The following is a 22,056-nucleotide window of genomic DNA, read 5'->3' on the forward strand; positions in this document are numbered from 1 at the left end:
AGGTCCTAACCCATACAGCGCACTTTGTATATACAATGTATCTCTTCTCAGCTCCTAAACCACACAGCGCACTTTGTATATACAATGTATCTCTTCTCAGCTCCTAAACCACACAGCGCACTTTGTATATACAATGTATCTCTCCTCAGCTCCTAACCCATACAGCGCACTTTTTATATACAATGTATCTCTCCTCAGCTCCTAACCCATACAGTGCACTTTGTATATACAATGTATCTCTCCTCAGCTCCTAACCCACACAGCGCACTTTGTATATATAATGTATCTCTCCTCAGGTCCTAACCCACACAGCGCACTTTGTATATACAATGTATCTCTCCTCAGCTCCTAACCCACACAGCGCACTTTGTATATATAATGTATCTCTCCTCAGCTCCTAACCCATACAGCGAACTTTGTATATACAATGTATCTCTCCTCAGCTCCTAACCCACACAGCGCACTTTGTATATATAATGTATCTCTCCCTCAGGTCCTAACCCATACAGCGAACTTTGTATATATAATGTATCTCTCCTCAGGTCCTAACCCACACAGCGCACTTTGTATATACAATGTATCTCTCCTCAGCTCCTAACCCATACAGTGCACTTTGTATATACAATGTATCTCTCCTCAGCTCCTAACCCATACAGTGCACTTTGTATATACAATGTATCTCTCCTCAGCTCCTAACCCACACAGCGCACTTTGTATATACAATGTATCTCTCCCTCAGGTCCTAACCCACACAGCCACACTTTGTACTGTACTGTACATACTAACTGCGGATGTGTGGGTTAGCTGAGGAGAGATACATTATATATACACAATGTATCTCTCCCTCAGATAACATAAGGATGGATCCCCGCTGACTGAGGTGTGACATTATATCCTGCCTATAGCAGTCACCTCCTATCACACCCGCTCCACACTCTCCAATATTACACCCCATACAAGTAAACAGCGCGTGCGCGGGCCCCGTGTAGTACGGCGGGAGGACGCAGAAGACGTCCCTCATCAATGGTTACGGCTTCACAGGCTACGTAACAGGCGTTGTTGACATGTCGCCTAGCAACGACGGGCAGCGTGTTCCGTTGTTGCTGTGACAACGGATGTAAACATCAGTAAGAGGCAACTACTGGCCCGCACTGCTCACCTGTATCCCGCCGGTAAACTCCATAGAATCTTCTCCCCTGAAATAATGGTGATCGAGACCAACACCGGGAAAGCTGCCCAGTCCGAGCATACCAAGAGCAAAGCCAGCACGGCTTCTTCCGAGGGCTTCACTGTCAAAGCCATGATGAAGAATTCAACTGTAAGTGGGCAATGCTGTGTTTTCATAAAATACTGATCATGTGACTAATTGTGTAAATCAGATGTTGGAGGTCAGAAGAAAGCTGTACATTTATGTGCTATCAGGCTTTTCTGATGCTTTTTATTGACAGGTAACAATCAGCTTCTTGTTTTTTTTTTGCTTGAAAATGACTTAGAACAACCAAACATTATATATGTTCTAAAGCAGAGGCATTGGAGCAGGGATATGAAAAACTGTGGCCCCCCCCCAGCTGTTGCTGTACTACAAGTCCCATGAGGCATAGCAAGAATCTGACAGCCACAAGCATGACACCGCGAGGCATGATGGGACTTGTAGTTTTACAAACAGCCGGAGGGCCACAGTTTGCATATCCCTGCCCTAGAGAATAAATCGGTGGGTTTTGCAATTTTTTTTTATGTCACACGGTATTTGCGCAGTGGTTTCTCAAATGCAATTTTTGGGAAAAAATACACTTTTTTATTTTAATGCAAAAAAAAAACAATGCAGAACACAATTTTTTTTTTTTTTGTAAAATATAATTGATGATGTTATACCGAGTAAATAGATACCAAACAGGTCCTGCTTTAAAATTGCACACAGACAAAGAGGAAATCCTCGAAATGCGTCAGTCCACGGGGTCTTCAGTTTTTGTTGTATACATTGATGCTATTTGGATGGAACTATTCTAGGAGTTGTGATGCGCTTTTTACAATTGCAATTTTTGTGAGTATAATGCTATGCTTTGCTAATACAATAAATGATTTGTCTCAGGATAATGCACTAGGTCGGTGCGCCCTTTGTGTGTTTTTGTATGTTTAAAATTGCACACGCCCGTGCAACAGCGACAACATCAATTTTACTATCCGTAGGCGACATTTAAAGTGGTTGTAATCCTCAATTTTGTACATGCACCTATAGGTAAGCCTATAATAAGGCTTACCTATAGGTAGTGTAAATATCTCCTAAAGGTGCACCGTTCAGAAGATATTTACATTACATGCAGCCGATGACATCACTGGCACATGTGCGCTGAAGACATGGCCACCGTGCCGTTCCTTCAAAGCCCTGTGCCGTGAATGGAGGTTCCTGCGCACATGCCCGGGAGTGAAGTCATCGCGGCCCCGGCCAATCACTGTGCCAGAGTCCGTGAACTCGGAAGCAAGACAGGTGAAGATGGGAGCACCTGCAGCTTTGACATCTCGGCGATGGAAAAGCTTTGTGTTTAAAAAGGTAAGTTTAACAAACTAGGGCAGAGCATATTGCACACATAATTAGCGATGATGGGGGGATGGTTACAGAGGACACTGAAAAAGCAACCGTGCTGAATGCTTTTTTCTCGTCAGTCTTTACACAGGAAAAGGAGGGGTACACTGACCATGACTGTATGGTTAGTAGTAATACACAGGATTTGCCACTATGGCTAACAGAGGGTGAAATCAGGGAAAGGCTGGATAAACTTAACACAAACAAATCACCAGGCCCGGATGGCATACATCCGAGAGTACTCAAGGAACTCAGTAAAGTTATATCCAGACCACTGTTCCTGATCTTTGCTGACAGTATTAGGACAGGAGATGTACCAGGGGATTGGAAGAAAGCTAACGTGATTCCGATATTCAAAAAGGGTCAGAGGCATATACCGGGAAATTATAGGCCTGTCAGTTTGACATCAATAGTATGTAAACTTCTGGAGGGGATGATAAGGGACTATATCGTAGAGTTTGCTAAAGACAACAACATCAGCAGCAGTAATCAGCACGGGTTTACAAATGGGCGTTCTTGTCAAACCAATCTCTTAGCATTCTACGAGGAGGTAAGCTGTGAGCTAGATAGGGGGAGACCAGTGGATGTGGTGTACTTGGATTTCGCTAAGGCGTTTGATACAGTTCCCCACAAGCGCTTCATTTATAAAATAAGGTCTGCAGGTATTGACCGCAGGGTTTGCTCTTGGATACGGAATTGGCTTAAAGGGCGTGTCCAAAGGGTGGTATTAAACAGCGCATACTCAGACTGGTCTGAGGTTGTAAGCGGGGTGCCCCAGGGCTCAGTCCTGGGACCAACCTTGTTCAATTTATTCATAAACAGCATTGAGGACGGGATCAGTAGTGCGTTATCAGTTTTTGCAGATGACACAAAATTGGCCAGGGCAATAACTGCACAGCATGAAGCAGATATCCTACAGAATGACCTGGACAAAATTACAGAGTGGGCAACGACATGGCAAATGAGGTTTAACGTGGAGAAGTGTAAGGTTTTGCACTTGGGGACTAAAAACATAAAAACACAATACACGTTAGGAGGGGAACCCTTGGGGGAATCAAAAATGGAGAAGGATCTGGGAGTCTTGGTTGATGATAGATTAGGCAACAGCATGCAATGTCAAGCGGCAGCTGCCAAAGCCAGCAGAATATTAGCATGCATAAAGAAAGGGATGTATTCCAGAGATAAGACTATCATCCTTCCACTTTATAAAACTCTGGTCCGACCGCATCTGGAGTATTCTGTCCAGTTCTGGTCGCCAGTCCTCAGGAGGGATGTGTTGGAGCTGGAGAGAGTCCAGAGAAGGGCAACTAAACTAATTAGGGGATTGGAGGACCTTGACTATGAAGAGCGTCTACAATCGCTTGATTTATTCTCCCTGGAGAAGAGACGCCTGAGGGGGGACATGATAGCAATTTATAAATATCTTAATGGGGATCCCAGCTTAGAAAAAAAGCTGTTCATTCGAAGGGATTGCATGAGGACTCGAGGGCATACAATGCGATTAGAGGAGAAGCGTTTTAACCACAGGCAACGTGGGGGGTTCTTTACTGTTAGGGCGGCTACAAGATTGTGGAATTCTCTACCACAAGAGGTGGTTTCTGCGGGTAGTATGGTGGCTTTCAAAAGACTCTTAGACTTACATCTCAAGGATCAGAACATTCAGGGGTATGTGAGATGAGTACAGCCATACACACCTACACAGGTTGAACTGGATGGACTATTGTCTTTATTCAACCTCACCTACTATGTAACTATGTAACATAATGTGCTAGTATGCAATGCATACTAGCACATTATGACTTTACCTTGCAGGTAAGAAAAAAAAAAAAAGAACATCCAGAGGGTTTACAACCACTTTAACCACTTGCCTACCGGGCACTTTTACCCCTTCCTGCCCAGGCCAATTTTCAGCTTTTAGCGCCATCACAATTCGAATAACAATTGCATGGTCATGCAACACTGTACCCAAACAAAATTGTTATTTTTTTCACACAAATAGAGATTTATTTTGATGGTATTTAATCACCACTGGGTTTTTCATTTTTTGCTAAATAAAGAAAAAAAGACCAAAAAACGTTTTCATACTTTGTTATAGAATTTTGGAAACAGGTCATTTTTCTCCTTCACTGATGTGCGCTAATGAGGCTGCTCTGATGGCCACTGATGAGGCGCCACTGATGGGCACTGATAGGCTGCACTGATGGGCAGTGATAGGTGACACTGATTGGCAGCACTAAGTGGCACTGATGGGTGACACTGATGGGCACTGATTGACAGCACTGGTGGGCACTGTTTGGACTGCATTGATTATCTGGACACTGATAAACTGTGCCCTAATTATCATTGCAGATGTCTCTTTTAGAGAAGCCGGTCCTCCAGACACTGTGATTACAGAGTGTACCATCTGTGCCCAGCAGCGGGTGTGTGGCGGGCGCGATCACGGGAAGTGGTTATATGACAGCCTTCCAGAACTAGCCGTCCACACTGTAGCTGTCATTTGGCTATAGTGTGGTCGGCAAGTAGTTAAAAGCCTTTACAGGTTACCACTTTAGATTTACACAGGAGGTCTAGTGCTACAATTACTGCCCATGATCTGATGTTTGTGGCAATACTTCACATGCGTGGCACAATCTCTGTTTGCATACGTGCAACTGTTCACTTTGTGCACTAGCACAGGGGGGACTTTAATTTTTTTTTTAATTATAAATGTTTTTTTTTCTATATTTTTATTATTTTTTTTAATCACTTTTATTGCTGACACAAGTAATGTAAGCGCCCTTTGTAAAAAGCAATAGGCAAGTGACAGGTACTCTTTTTGGAGAGATCTGGGGTCTATAAGACCCCCAATTCCTCCTCTGCCCTTAAAAGCATTCAAAAGCATTAAAAGCATTATTTTTTAAAATCCTACAGAGCAATGGTGATGAAATAGGGTATGCTGTCGGACCACCCTGCACTGAATCCACAGCACCTATAAAAACTGGACAAAGAGCTGCATGCACTTTCTCCCATCAACTCACAAAAAGTATAACAATAAAAGAAATGTACTTAGTTTTGATTAAATAAATACTATATATATATATATATATATATATATATATATATATATATATATATATATATATATATGATAAACTATATAAATACAGTATTATACCAGACCAGAAGGAGAGTCTTCAACTTCTGATCAGAATACCTGGAAAGTGATGCCACCCATACACATTTTATACTGAGAGGCCTTTTCATGTCCTGCTGAAAACCGGTTACAACCAGTTTGACCAAATAATGGTTCAAACAGGACAAAGGACCTATGATTTAATGTAGCTTAAGTAGCTGAAAGTTCACAACAGTTTATATATGTGTGTGTGTATATATATATATATAAAATCATAATATATATATACATTTTACAAGTTTCGGAATTCCTGATGTTCAGCTTTAAATAGGGCAAAATGAATAACCAATAATAACCTGTAATTCAAAGTCCTATGTACTTTGATGCTTTAAGATTGTGAAACGATTGCAGATAGATCTTACCACAGTAAAATGATCTGTTCCTAATTTGCCATTTCAGTCAAAAGCAGATAAGATGTAGCAAAGAAAGCAAAGCTTGGTTCCTAGTAAGACATGCTGTAGGAAATGAAACATTCTGGGTGTTGGAATGTGCTTTAATTCATCATTCTGCATGTGGCTGCAGGCTTTTCTGTGAATGAAGTGCTTGACATTTCTATGAAACAGTAATGGTGGGTTCTAAATAGTAGTTACAGTACTGGTCATACAACACGGTAAATGTCAAAAGAAGTTCACTCAGTTCTAACCACATAAATGATAAATCATTGTTGAACTGGAAAATATGGCAGTTGTAAAATACATGAAATCATGTGTGTGTCACAAAACTATGAATTCCGGTTTATTAAAATCTGCAGTGTTGATAATTAACTTCAGTATGTACATTAACCACTCCAGCTCCGGAAGGTTTTGCCCCCTTAATGACCAGGCCATTTTTTGATTCAGCACTGCGTTACTTTAACTAACAATTGCGCGGTCGTGCGACGCTGTGCTGAAATACACCCATGATCCCTCCTCGCTGAGAGAGAACAACGGTCAGCTGTTGAAAACACAGCAGACCGTTGTTCTTTCTGAAATGATCACATAGTGCTCACATTCATTATAACAAGGCATTCACCATGTTATTTCCTTAACCAATTGCCGACCGCTTGCCGCAGACATATTGCGGCAGACTGGCTCGGCTGCTCGAACCGACATTTAGGTAAGTTGGTTTGCGGTAATGCTCCTGTGCGCACGCTCCCCCATTAGGCAGTGGGGAAGCTGATCCACGGGGTCGGTGCCTGCGATTGCTGCTGGGCACCCGCGATTGCTCCCCGCTGAGAGAGAAGGAAGGTCTGTGGTTGTAAACACAGCAGACCGTTTTTCTCCCTGAAATGATCATAGAGCGCCTGTGATTCTCCTATTTAGGATCACAGGTTTCTGTGTTCATTTCACAAGTCCCCCCCCCCCCCATACAGTTAGAAAAAACTCCCCTAGGCTCACACTTAACCCTTTGATTGCCCCTGGGTTAACCCCCCCTCCCTGCCAGTGTCCATATTACAGTAACAGTGCATATTTTTAGCACTGATTACTGTAGTAATGTCATTGGTCCCTTCAAAAGTGTCAAAAATGTCAGTTAGGGGTCCGATCTGTCTGCCGCAATGTCGCAGTCCCACTAAAAATTGCAAATCGCCACCATTACTAGTAAAAAAAAAAATAAACAAATAAAAATGACATAAATCTTTCCCCTAGTTTGTAGATGCGATAACGTTTGCGCAAACCAATCAAAATATACTTATTGGGATTTTTTTTTTTACCAAAAATATGTAGCAAAATACAAATTGGCCTAAAAGGATGAAAACATTCGATTTTTTTGGGGAATGTTATATAACAGAAAGTGAAAAATATTGTTTTTTTTTTTCAGAACTGTCGCTCTTTTTTTGTTTATAGCGCAAAAAATAAAAATCGCAGAGGTGATCAAATACCACCAAAAGAAAGCTCTACTTGGGTAAAAAAGGACATCAATCTTATTTGGGTACAGCGTCGTATGACCGCACAATTGTCTGTTAAAATAATGCAGTGCCGAATTGGAAAAAATGGCCTGGTCATTAAGGGGGCACGGTCTTTTACAGTACAGTACTTGTTTAATGATAAGCAACTTCTGATTCAACATGAGAGATGGTAATATATATATATATATATATATATATATATATATATATATATATATATATATATATATATATATATGGGTAGAAGGCTAAGATAGTTCACCTGTACCCTGCTAATTTATGCCATTGGATATGTTCAAGTGTTGAGTCCTCCTCACACGTCAGTCTTGAATATGCTGATCAGTAAGCGATTACTCAATTATCGGCTTTATTTCATATCTGAAGAGGTAAAAGTTCTGACATCAAGTGTTCGCTTCAATCAGACGTTGTCCTAATCATACAGTAGACGTGATTGCTATGATTAGGACCAGGATCGGTGGTAAAGTGACTTTACCACACTTGGATGAAGTCTGTTTTTAGGAGTCATTTCTCAGCTGTTGTATCTGAAGGTTATTTGAAGCCATCGCGAAGGCTAATGACTCCACACCTTGTCTTATTTGCTTCATAATTAAGTCAACAGTAATAATAATCATCATTATTCTTTAGACCAGGTTCACATATGTGCCATGACAGACATTGCATATGATTCGGAGTGCACTGCGATGAAAATCACATGCGATGTCTGTGCGATGCAAATTCAGCCATACAGATTGTATGTCTGAATTCGTATCGCATTCAGACCAAAGTCGCACAGGACCCTTTTCTGGGTCCGCACCAGAATCGGATTGCATGGGTGATCACACCTATGCAATCTGATTCATGTCCAAACTGATATGGGGTTGTCGTTAACTTTGTATTGACACCCCCAGAGATTCGCATATGACAGTGTGAGCTGCCTGCAAGTTGAATGCGATGCGGGAACACGCAGTGGATTCACAGGGTTCCTGTATTGCATATATGTGAACCAGGGCTAAATTATGCCCCGTACACACGCATCGATTATTGGCCAGGAATTTTCGGCCAACGTCCGATCGGCCGATTTTCGGCTTGTTAGTATGATGCTTTCGACAACCGACTCCGACTTTTCGGCCGAATAAAATCTGGTGTGCAGGCTATAAAATTTTTGTTGGCCGTCAACACAATGGCCGATTTTCCGTCAGTCAGTACAGATTTCGGCAGACAAAAATCTGATGAGCAAGACTGGGCATGCTCAGAGAAGAAAAAACACACGGAAAGTAAACCAGCACATGACATCACTTCTGAAGTAGATTTTTGTTGGATGAGAAAATTCGTGTGCAGTCTAGGCACATTCCAACCAACAAAACACAACTCTGGACAAAAGTCGGACGATCGGCCGGCCGATAATTATTGCGTGTGTACGAGGCAAAAGTCAATAGCATGAATAATCATTATCCTTAATGAATAAAGAAAATACGTTAAAATAAGTTAAAAATGTCACATACAGTATAGCTAACAAAGTCATTTGCTTTTTATTTTAAAAAAGCTCATATTTAATGTACGTATTTATATTTGCATCTCATTTATGATCTTTCATGGTTTTTTTTTTTTTAGCTGGTAAAATTATTTGTGATAGTGCTATCCTTAGCTTTTTATGGAGATTTGTAATTGGATACTACAAGGGTGTTAACCTATTTGATCATATTTATTTATTTATTTTTTCAGTATGACTAGTCTTTATATCTTTATGGCCTTTTATACCTTTCTTGCTTTGCAAAAGCTGCTCCTGAAACGACTAGGCATGTTGTTTCCTCTGTGTTATTTTAAACCGGGGTGCCTACAGACATAGCAGATCTGATACATTTCTGGCAGATATGATATATCACAGTGCAGTATACTCTACAGCATTGTGGCTCATTCACACTATGGCATTGTGGTAACGTTACATGTATTTATGCGATACCATGCCATTTATTCTGAATTGCACGGGCCCAGCGCATGCACAAAGATGCAGTGGTAATGGAAGCGCCATACATTACTGTGCCTGTGCATGTGCAGATGTGCTCTGCTGGGAAGAGCCCTTCAACACATGAGTCATGTCATAATAAAAAAAGATGGTGGCACCAGAAGGGAGGGTGCAAGCCTGAAACAAAAGGGGACTGAAAGCTCCCTTTTAGAGCCCATTCAGACTAGCGTGACACGACTTTGGGGGTGCGACCTGTGAAGTCGCGTGCACCGTGACTTCGGCGCGACTTGCAGAGACCTCACATAATGGAAGTCTATGCAAGTCGCCTCCAGGTCGCCCCAAAGTAGTACAGGACCCTTTTTCTAAGTCAGAGCGACTTGTGTCGCTCCTATTAGAATGGGTCCTGTGCTAATCAATGGGCCGCGACCGAGCGCGACTTGTCAGGCTGACAAGTCGCGCTAATGTGAATTGGCTCTTAGGCCTCATGCACACTGGACTGTTTTTGGCGTCGGATGTTTTTTTCTGCAGCCAGTAAACTCTCCAGCATGTTATCCTACACTTCCTGATGACGCCATCGAGTGAAATGCTTTGAGGGTCCAGCACATCTAACACGTCACTTCCGGTTTGCGGCTACTTGGATTGTGGTCCCTGCATTTTCTTGAGACACTATGGATAGAAGCCTTTGAGCCAAACATATTGGAAACAAATTGGATAAAGGTACCCTTGAGTCTTCACCTAGGAGGATGTGGTCGCCCCAAAGGAATTTGAGTTCTACAAGCACTATAGCTCCCCAGAGGCCTGAGTGCTTCTGGCAAGTGGCCACGACTCATTGGGTGGAGGATCATATAGTCCACCGTACCACTGAAAGAAGCACAAGATTGCTATCACTCTACTTTTTATATGGACACTGTTTTTTTATAATATTTTGTGTCATCATCATCCCAATATTTCTTGTTGGGAACCTTATTTGTGTAAAGCCTCGTACACACGGTACGAATTTCCGCCGACCGGTCATCCGTCTTTTGTCCAGGGTGCGTGTCCGTTGGTTGGAATGTGCTCTAGACTGCAGACGAATTTTCCCGTATGACAGAATTCTACTTCAGAAGTGATGTCATGTGTCTGATTGCTTTATATGTGTTCTTTCATCTCTGAGCATGCCTAGTCTTGCTCATAAGATTTTTCCCCATCGAAATCTGTACTAATGAGACGAAAATCGGACATTGTGGTGACGGAGGACAAAAATTTTAATGCCTGCACATCAGGATTTTGTCAGCCGAAAAGTCGAAGTCGGCTGTCGAAAGCACCATACTAACAATCCGAAAATCAGCAGATCGGTCGTCGGACGAAATTTCCCTTCCGAATTTCTTATCGTGTGTTCGGTAAGAATACTATATGGTTACCTTCATTGCACAAGCACTTTATTTTGAATATTTTCATTTTCATGTAGTGCAAATGCTTCACTTTAAATAATTTTGTTTATATATTGGTTGGTTATTTTTATGTAACACCATTGTTTCATATATTTTGTGCACGTATTTATTAGTATTCATTGTCATCACAACACGTTTTTTACCAGCACTGGTATTATTCTATTTATATATTTGCACCTTTACACTGCCCCACGTCACAGTTGGTGGAACTTACAGCATTTATTGTATTTATACTGGTTTTATATTTAGCAATAGAGATGTCGCAAACCTAAAATTTGCCGTTCGCGAATGGCGAACGCGAACCTCCGCAAACGTTCGCGAACGGGCGAACTGCCATAGACTTCAATAGGCAGGCAAATTTTAAAACCCACAGGGACTCTTTCTGGCCACAACAGTGATGGAAAAGTTGTTTCAAGGGGACTAACACCTGGACTGTGGCATGCCGGAGGGGGATCCATCTCAAAACTCCAATGGAAAATTACGTAGTTGACGCAGAGTCGGGTGTTAATCCATAAAGGGCATAAATCACCTAACATTCCTAAATTGTTTGGAATAATGTGCTTTAAAACATCCAGTGTGTGTATACGATCAGGTATGATGTTGTATCGATCAGGTAGTGTAAGGGTTACGCCCGCTTCACAGTGACAGACCAAACTCCCCGTTTAACGCACCGCAAACAACCGCAAACAGTCCATTTGCAGTGGGTACAGTACAGTCTGTGGACCTGACACTCACTGACAGGCAACTATAAAAATTATATATTTTTTTAATTTGCAAGCTGCTGTGCCACCGTATATATGAGTGGTGGGCACTGCAGTGGGCACAGTACACTCTGTGGACCTGACACTCACTGGCAGGCCAGGCAACTGCAATTATAAAAAATACTTTTTTTTTTAAATTTGCAAGGTGCTGTGCCACCGTATAAATCAGTGGTGGACACTGCAGTGGGCACAGTACACTCTTGCCTCGTTTCCACTGAGCGGAACGGTTCGGGTCGGTACAGTTTGGAAGGGTTAGAATGGTCCGGTCTATTCAGGTGAGCGTTTCCACTGCAAATTGGGCCACCAGGGACCATGCGGGGCTTACACCAAATGAGGTGTTTGTTTTGCTCTTTCATTTGACGTGAGCATTGATGGTTTCCTGTCCGCCAATCAGCGGACTCTATCGTGTGACGCCAGTAGCTCCGCCCTAACCGTACCGTACCATTTCCTATGGCCCTACATCTGAAGCAGGACCTGGAATGGTGCGGTTTGGTTCGGTTGTATGGGCCACTTTCATAATGGAAACACTCAAATTAGCGTACCGTACCGAACCGACCCGAACCGATCCGCTCAGTGGAAACGAGGCATAAGTGGACCTGACACTCACTGGCAGCCGGCAGGCAACTGCAATTATGACAGAGAAAAAAAAATAATTTTTTAAACTGCAAGGTACTGTGCCACCCGATATGAGTGTGGTGTGCACACAGTGCAGTCTGTGGTGGGTCTGTGGCCTCTCACACACAGCGGGCAGGCAACTGCACAATAAATATATATATATATATATATATATATCAAAAAAAAAAATTGACTGAAATACCAGCCCTAAAAAGGGCTTTTTGGGGTGCTGTCCTTACAGCAGGAGTGGACCGAGAACACTGACTAACAACTGTCCCTATTAACAGCAGCAGCACGCTCCCTGCTCTCAGTAACACACTGCTTCAGAATGATCTAAGATGGATGCTGCCCTTGCTTTTTTATAGGAGGTGGGAGGGTGTGGGAGGGAGGGTATGCTGATTGGCTGGAATGTGTCTGCTGACTGTGAGGTTCAGGGTCAAAGTTTGCCTCAATGATGATGTATAGGAGGCGGACCGAACATCGCATATGTTCGCCCGCAGCGGCGGACGCGAATAAGCGATGTTCGCCGGCGAATAGTTTGAGACATCTCTATTTAGCAAGTTTCTATTTATGTTCATGATGCCTGAAAACCCTTCTCTTTAAAGAAGCCTACCCGGCTACTAACTAAGGGCTCTTTCACACGGGCTTTTCGTATGTCCGCAAATCATCCTATTTTTTTGCGGATGATTTGCGGACATAATGTAAGTCTATGGCATTGCCATCCGCTGACATCCGATTTCCTTCCTTTCAGTTCTGTTCCGTTTTTTCAAACGGAACAGAACCCTATTTTTGTTCCGTTCAAAAAACGGAAAGGAAGGAAAATCGGATGTCAGCGGTGTCATCGGCTGACATCCGCAATCCCCATAGACTTACATTAGGTCCGCATATCATCCGCAAACGGATGGGATGATATGCGGACCTACGGAGCGGATGACAGAAATTTAATCCGCTCCGTGAAAAAAAAAAAAGGACCACAGCGGAGCTCTCACACGGAAAGCCCGTGTGAAAGAGCCCTTACACTGTTTCACTTGCTCCATCAGCCCATCCCCCACAGCTATTGCCTTTTGTATCAATTGACCCTCCCTTTTAGATTGTAAGCTCTAACGAGCAGGGCCCTCTGATTCCTTTTGTTCCAAATTGTATTGTAACTGTAATGTCTGCCTTCATTTTGTTAAGCGCTGCACGAACTGTTGGCGCTATAAATCCTGTATAATAATAATGATATAGTGGTAGCGCCTCACTTCATCCACTATGTTATCCTATGTGTCCATGCACACATAGGCTGTTATCAGCAGTTTTTGGCAGGGGAGTTTTCTGGCTGGAAAAAACCCAGAACTAGTGGGTTTTAGGAAGCGTTTTTCAACTGTAAAAATGCTCTAACTCTGATAAAAGCTAAAAAACGCAAAAAAACACGGCTATGCAGCGTTTATCATTGTTTTTGAGCCATAAGCTTTTGTGGGAATATAGTTATGATAAAAAAAAAAAAAGCTAAAAAATGCTACACCTGAAAACAGCTAAAAAACGCTACTGCAAAAAAGCTGAAAAACGCCTTTTACAGCTTTCTACTGACATTGTGATAATGTCCAGTGTACGTGAGGCCTTAACCACTTGACGACCGCCCACCGCAGATTTACTTCGGCAGGCGGCCACTGCTGGGCAAACCAACGTAGTACTACGTCGCTTGCTCAGGAGACTCTAGGGGGCGCGCTTCCGCCCCCCACTCGTCAGCCTGGGAGCCAGTGCGTGTAACAAGTGGCTCCGTTTGCTGCCGGCCACTCGCGATCTCCCCCCGCTGACAGAGAAGGACGGTTGGCTGATATAAAGACAGCCGTCTGTCATCCTCCTTGAAGTGATCACAGAGGCTATGTGATCCTGCTATAAGTCTCTGTGATGATCTCACGAGCCATGCCCCCTGACAGTTAGAATCACTCCCCTAGGCTTACATTTAACCCCTTGATCACTAATAGTATTAACCCCTTCCCTGCCAATGGCAATATTACAGTAACAGTACATATTTTTAGCACTGATTACTGTAGTCACTGGTACCCCCAAAAGTGTCAAAAATGCCAGTTAGGGGTCCAATCTGTCCACCGCAATGTCGCAGTCCCACAAAAAAATCGCAGATCGCCGACATTACTAGTAAAAAAAAAAAAAAACAATAAAAAATGACATAAATCTTTCCTGTAGTTAGTAGACGCAATAACGTTTGTGCAAACAGATCAAAATACGCTTATTGCAATTTTTTTTTTTACCAAAAACATGTAGCAGAAAACAAATTGGCCTAAAATGTTAAAAAATTTTGATTTTAATTATTTTTTGGGAATGTTGTATAGTATATGTACTGTGACGGGTTGGCAAGTGGTTAATTTAATTAGCAATGCTATTTGTATTATGCAGCATGAGGGGGTTAATGTATTGCCACTGCTGGCCACTGATACATTAGTGACCGACCAGTGGCAGTTAATTAACCCCCCTGTGCTGCATTAGTGCAACCAGTATCAGTGTTAATTAACACTGGTTGCACTGATACTGGTTGCACTAATGGAGCACAAAGGGGTTAATTAACTGCCATTGGTCGGTCACTAATGCATCAGTGACCAGCAGTGGCAATACATTAACCCCTCATGCTGCATAATACTAATACCATTGGTAACCTCGCCTCAGCGTCCCTCCCCCATCCCAATGATGCAATCTCCTTACTCTCAGCTCCTCCTGTGTCCTTCCTTTCAAAAGAACACAGGAGGAGCGGCCCGCCTCCTGGTGATGTCACTACTATTACGATGTGCATGAATGAACTAACACATCGGGCGGGCGGGCGAGCGGGCAAGCAACCGCTAATTGCTTTAATTAAGTGAGCCCTTTACTTCCCTGTCAGCGGAGATACCCGCCCGATAGGGAAGTGAAGCACTCACTTAGTTACAGCTATTAGCGGCCGCCCGCCCGCCCACCCGCCCGGTGTATTAGTTCATTCATGCACATCGTAGTACTAGTGACATCACCAGGAGGCGGGCCGCCAGCCAGAGGCGGGTCTTTTGAAACCTGCGCTGCGCCTGCGGCGGCCATCTTTAATATCGCCTTCTTTAACCCATTTTCGGCCGGAATGGAATAAGCCCATTTTCGGCCTAAAATTTTGGTTGCCGAAGTTTCGGTGCACCACTAGTATAATGTGTATCCAGCTTTAGGCTCCATGCACACTAGTGTTTTTTTAAGCTCTTAGAAGCTAGTATTAGCTAATTTCATTTTTTCTGCTACTAGAAGCTACATAATGTTATCCTATGTGTCTATGCACACTGTTTTAAGCTTCTAGCATTTTTTGAGCTTCAGCTTCTAGGAGCAGAAAAAGAAAACGTTTTTATAGAGTTTCTTGGAGCGTTTTTCCAGCAGAAAAGAAATGATGAATGCTACTAACAAAAATGGTAATAAAATGGTAATGCTCCTAAAAGCTTCTAAAATGCTACTAGAAGCTGGCATAAAAATTCTGGTAGCATTTTTCATCCAGCATTTTATTCTAGCTTTTTTTGCTCAGCGGGGATCGATCCGCCAATCCCTGCTGAGCAGGTGGATGACAGGTCCATCTCCCCTTACTGTTCTGAGAAGGAGCTGTCAGATCCCCAGTCTCCTCTATTGGGCATCAGATGAAAATGGACCGCCTGTGCGTTTTTATGCGATCCGATCCTCCAGGCAGATGGAAAATAGGGTTTTCATCCGTCCGGATTTCACGGACAGGATCAGATAGTAGCGGGTGTCAGCGGACATGTCTCCGCTGACATCTGCTGCTCCATAGGGGTGCATGAATGTCAGGACTGGATGGACAGGTGATGGAGCAGTGTAACGTCAGGACTGGATGGACAGGTGATGGAGCAGTGTAACGTCAGGACTGGATGGACAGGTGATAGAGCAGTGTAATGTCAGGACTGGATGGACAGGTGATGGAGCAGTGTAATGTCAGGGCTGGATGGACAGGTGAGGGAGCAGTGTAATGTCAGGACTGGATGGACAGGTGATGGAGCAGTGTAATGTCAGGACTGGATGGACAGGTGATGGAGCAGTGTAATGTCAGGACTGGATGGACAGGTGATGGAGCAGTGTAATGTCAGGACTGGATGGACAGGTGATGGAGCAGTGTAATGTCAGGACTGGAGGGACAGGTGATGGAGCAGTGTAATGTCAGGACTGGATGGGCAGGTGATGGGGCAGTGTAATGTCAGGACAGGATGGGCAGGTGAAGGGGCAGTCTAATGTCAGGACTGGATGGACAGGTGATGGAGCAGTGTAATGTCAGGACTGGATGGACAGGTGATGGAGTAGTATAATGTCAGGACTGGATGGGCAGGTGATGGAGCAGTGTATCGTCAGGACTGGATGGACAGGTGATGGAGCAGTGTAATGTCAGGACTGGATGGACAGGTGATGGAGCAGTGTAATGTCCGGACTGGAGGGACAGGTGATGGAGTAGTATAATGTCAGGACTGGATGGACAGGTGATGGAGCAGTGTAATGTCAGGACTGGAGGGACAGGTGATGGAGCAGTATAATGTCAGGACTGGATGGACAGGTGATGGAGCAGTATAATGTCAGGACTGGATGGACAGGTGATGGAGCAGTGTAATGTCAGGACTGGATGGACAGGTGATGGAGCAGTGTAATGTCAGGACTGGATGGACAGGTGATGGAGCAGTGTAATGTCAGGACTGGATGGACAGGTGATGGAGCAGTGTAATGTCAGGACTGGATGGACAGGTGATGGAGCAGTATAATGTCAGGACTGGATGGACAGGTGATGGAGCAGTGTAATGTCAGGACTGGATGGACAGGTGATGGAGCAGTGTAATGTCAGGACTGGATGGACAGGTGATGGAGCAGTGTAATGTCAGGACTGGATGGACAGGTGACGGAGCAGTGTAATGTCAGGACTGGATGGACAGGTGATGGAGCAGTGTAATGTCAGGACTGGATGGACAGGTGATGCAGCAGTATAATGTCAGGACTGGATGGACAGGTGATGGAGAAGTATAATGGCAGGACTGGATGGACAGGTGATGGAGCAGTGTAACGTCAGGACTGGATGGACAGGTGATGGAGCAGTGTAATGTCAGGACTGGATGGACAGGTGATGGAGCAGTGTAATGTCAGGGCTGGATGGACAGGTGAGGGAGCAGTGTAATGTCAGGACTGGATGGACAGGTGATGGAGCAGTGTAATGTCAGGACTGGATGGACAGGTGATGGAGCAGTGTAATGTCAGGACTGGATGGACAGGTGATGGAGCAGTGTAATGTCAGGACTGGATGGACAGGTGATGGAGCAGTGTAATGTCAGGACTGGATGGACAGGTGATGGAGCAGTGTAATGTCCGGACTGGAGGGACAGGTGATGGAGTAGTATAATGTCAGGACTGGATGGACAGGTGATGGAGCAGTGTAATGTCAGGACTGGAGGGACAGGTGATGGAGCAGTATAATGTCAGGACTGGATGGACAGGTGATGGAGCAGTATAATGTCAGGACTGGATGGACAGGTGATGGAGCAGTGTAATGTCAGGACTGGATGGACAGGTGATGGAGCAGTGTAATGTCAGGACTGGATGGACAGGTGATGGAGCAGTGTAATGTCAGGACTGGATGGACAGGTGATGGAGCAGTGTAATGTCAGGACTGGATGGACAGGTGATGGAGCAGTGTAATGTCAGGACTGGATGGACAGGTGATGGAGCAGTGTAATGTCAGGACTGGATGGACAGGTGATGGAGCAGTGTAATGTCAGGACTGGATGGACAGGTGATGGAGCAGTGTAATGTCAGGACTGGATGGACAGGTGATGGAGCAGTGTAATGTCAGGACTGGATGGACAGGTGATGGAGCAGTGTAATGTCAGGACTGGATGGACAGGTGATGCAGCAGTATAATGTCAGGACTGGATGGACAGGTGATGGAGAAGTATAATGGCAGGACTGGATGGACAGGTGATGGAGCAGTGTAACGTCAGGACTGGATGGACAGGTGATGGAGCAGTGTAATGTCAGGACTGGATGGACAGGTGATGGAGCAGTGTAATGTCAGGGCTGGATGGACAGGTGAGGGAGCAGTGTAATGTCAGGACTGGATGGACAGGTGATGGAGCAGTGTAATGTCAGGACTGGATGGACAGGTGATGGAGCAGTGTAATGTCAGGACTGGATGGACAGGTGATGGAGCAGTGTAATGTCAGGACTGGATGGACAGGTGATGGAGCAGTGTAATGTCAGGACTGGAGGGACAGGTGATGGAGCAGTGTAATGTCAGGACTGGATGGGCAGGTGATGGGGCAGTGTAATGTCAGGACTGGATGGGCAGGTGAAGGGGCAGACTAATGTCAGGACTGGATGGACAGGTGATAGAGCAGTATAATGTCAGGACTGGATGGACAGGTGATGGAGCAGTGTAATACCAGGACTGGATGGACAGGTGATGGAGCAGTGTAATGTCAGCGCTGGATGGACAGGTGACGGAGCAGTGTAATGTCCGGACTGGAGGGACAGGTGATGGAGCAGTATAATGTCAGGACTGGATGGACAGGTGATGGAGCAGTGTAATGTCAGGACTGGATGGACAGGTGATGGAGCAGTGTAATGTCAGGATGGATAGACAGGTGATGGAGCAGTGTAATGTCAGGACTGGATGGACAGGTGATGGAGTAGTATAATGTCAGGACTGGATGGGCAGGTGATGGAGCAGTGTATCGTCAGGACTGGATGGACAGGTGATGGAGCAGTGTAATGTCAGGACTGGATGGACAGGTGATGGAGCAGTGTAATGTCCGGACTGGAGGGACAGGTGATGGAGTAGTATAATGTCAGGACTGGATGGACAGGTGATGGAGCAGTGTAATGTCAGGACTGGAGGGACAGGTGATGGAGCAGTATAATGTCAGGACTGGATGGACAGGTGATGGAGCAGTATAATGTCAGGACTGGATGGACAGGTGATGGAGCAGTGTAATGTCAGGACTGGATGGACAGGTGATGGAGCAGTGTAATGTCAGAACTGGATGGACAGGTGATGGAGCAGTGTAATGTCAGGACTGGATGGACAGGTGATGGAGCAGTGTAATGTCAGGACTGGATGGACAGGTGATGGAGCAGTGTAATGTCAGGACTGGATGGACAGGTGATGGAGCAGTGTAATGTCAGGACTGGATGGACAGGTGATGGAGCAGTGTAATACCAGGACTGGATGGACAGGTGATGGAGCAGTGTAATGTCAGCGCTGGATGGACAGGTGACGGAGCAGTGTAATGTCCGGACTGGAGGGACAGGTGATGGAGCAGTATAATGTCAGGACTGGATGGACAGGTGATGGAGCAGTGTAATGTCAGGACTGGATGGACAGGTGATGGAGCAGTGTAATGTCAGGATGGATAGACAGGTGATGGAGCAGTGTAATGTCAGGACTGGATGGACAGGTGATGGAGTAGTATAATGTCAGGACTGGATGGGCAGGTGATGGAGCAGTGTACCGTCAGGACTGGATGGACAGGTGATGGAGCAGTGTAATGTCAGGACTGGATGGACAGGTGATGGAGCAGTGTAATGTCCGGACTGGAGGGACAGGTGATGGAGTAGTATAATGTCAGGACTGGATGGACAGGTGATGGAGCAGTGTAATGTCAGGACTGGAGGGACAGGTGATGGAGCAGTATAATGTCAGGACTGGATGGACAGGTGATGGAGCAGTATAATGTCAGGACTGGATGGACAGGTGATGGAGCAGTGTAATGTCAGGACTGGATGGACAGGTGATGGAGCAGTGTAATGTCAGGACTGGATGGACAGGTGATGGAGCAGTGTAATGTCAGGACTGGATGGACAGGTGATGGAGCAGTGTAATGTCAGGACTGGATGGACAGGTGATGGAGCAGTGTAATGTCAGGACTGGATGGACAGGTGATGGAGCAGTGTAATGTCAGGACTGGATGGACAGGTGATGGAGCAGTGTAATGTCAGGACTGGATGGACAGGTGATGCAGCAGTATAATGTCAGGACTGGATGGACAGGTGATGCATGTGATGGAGCAGTGTAATACCAGGACTGGATGGACAGGTGATGGAGCAGTGTAATACCAGGACTGGATGGACAGGTGATGGAGCAGTGTAATGTCAGGACTGGATGGACAGGTGATGGAGCAGTGTAATGTCAGGACTGGATGGACAGGTGATGGAGCAGTGTAATGTCAGGACTGGATGGACAGGTGATGGAGCAGTGTAATGTCAGGACTGGATGGACAGGTGATGGAGCAGTGTAATGCCAGGACTGGATGGACAGGTGATGGAGCAGTGTAATGTCAGGACTGGATGGACAGGTGATGGAGCAGTGTAATGTCAGGACTGGATGGACAGGTGATGGAGCAGCATAATGTCAGGACTGGATGGACAGGTGATGGAGCAGTGTAATACCAGGACTGGATGGACAGGTGATGGAGCAGTATAATGTCAGGACTGGATAGACAGGTGATGAAGCAGTGTAATGTCAGGGCTGGATGGATAGGTGATGGAGCAGTGTAATGTCAGGACTGGATAGACAGGTGATGGAGCAGTGTAATGTCAGGACTGGATGGACAGGTGATGGAGCAGTGTAATGTCAGGACTGGATGGACAGGTGATGGAGCAGTGTAATGTCAGGACTGGATGAACAGGTGATGGAGCAGTGTAATGTCAGGACTGGATGGACAGGTGATGGAGCAGTGTAATGTCAGGACTGGATGGACAGGTGATGGAGCAGTGTAATGTCAGGACTGGATGGACAGGTGATGGAGCAGTGTAATGTCAGGGCTGGATGGATAGGTGATGGAGCAGTGTAATGTCAGAACTGGATAGACAGGTGATGGAGCAGTGTAATGTCAGGACTGGACGGACAAGTGATGGAGCAGTGTAATGTAAGGACTGGATGGACAGGTGATGGAGCAGTGTAATGTCAGGACTGGATGGACAGGTGATGGAGCAGTGTAATACCAGGACTGGATGGACAGGTGATGGAGCAGTGTAATGTCAGGACTGGATGGGCAGGTGATGGGGCAGTGTAATGTCAGGACTGGATAGGCAGGTGATGGAGCAGTGTAATGTCAGGACTGGATGGACAGGTGATGGAGCAGTGTAATGTCAGGACTGGATGGACAGGTGATGGAGCAGTATAATGTCAGGACTGGATGGACAGGTGATGGAGCAGTGTAACGTCAGGACTGGATGGACAGGTGATGGAGCAGTGTAATGTCAGGACTGGATGGATAGGTGATGGAGCAGTGTAATGTCAGGACTGGATGGACAGGTGATGGAGCAGTATAATGTCAGGACTGGATGGACAGGTGATGGAGCAGTGTAACGTCAGGACTGGATGGACAGGTGATGGAGCAGTGTAACGTCAGGACTGGATGGACAGGTGATGGAGCAGTGTAATGTCAGGGCTGGATGGATAGGTGATGGAGCAGTGTAATGTCAGGACTGGATAGACAGGTGATGGAGCAGTGTAATGTCAGGACTGGACGGACAGGTGATGGAGCAGTGTAATGTAAGGACTGGATGGACAGGTGATGGAGCAGTGTAATGTCAGGACTGGATGGACAGGTGATGGAGCAGTGTAATACCAGGACTGGATGGACAGGTGATGGAGCAGTGTAAT

General features: G+C 45.2%; 1 protein-coding gene across 1 annotated transcript in view; it reads left to right on the forward strand.

The window, feature by feature from the left end:
• The first annotated feature begins 1,021 nt into the window (after positions 1 to 1,021).
• The window catches only part of PACRG (parkin coregulated), an 819,947-nt gene continuing 798,912 nt past the window's right edge, over positions 1,022 to 22,056 (forward strand). The window contains exon 1 of the mRNA XM_082251495.1: positions 1,022 to 1,318. Coding sequence (XP_082107621.1) covers positions 1,205 to 1,318 — 114 coding nt within the window. The 5' untranslated portion in view covers positions 1,022 to 1,204. The remainder of the gene's footprint in view (positions 1,319 to 22,056) is intronic.

The sequence above is a fragment of the Pelophylax lessonae genome (assembly GCF_965119305.1).
Source record: "Pelophylax lessonae genome assembly, chromosome: 3".
Lineage (NCBI taxonomy): Eukaryota > Metazoa > Chordata > Amphibia > Anura > Ranidae > Pelophylax > Pelophylax lessonae.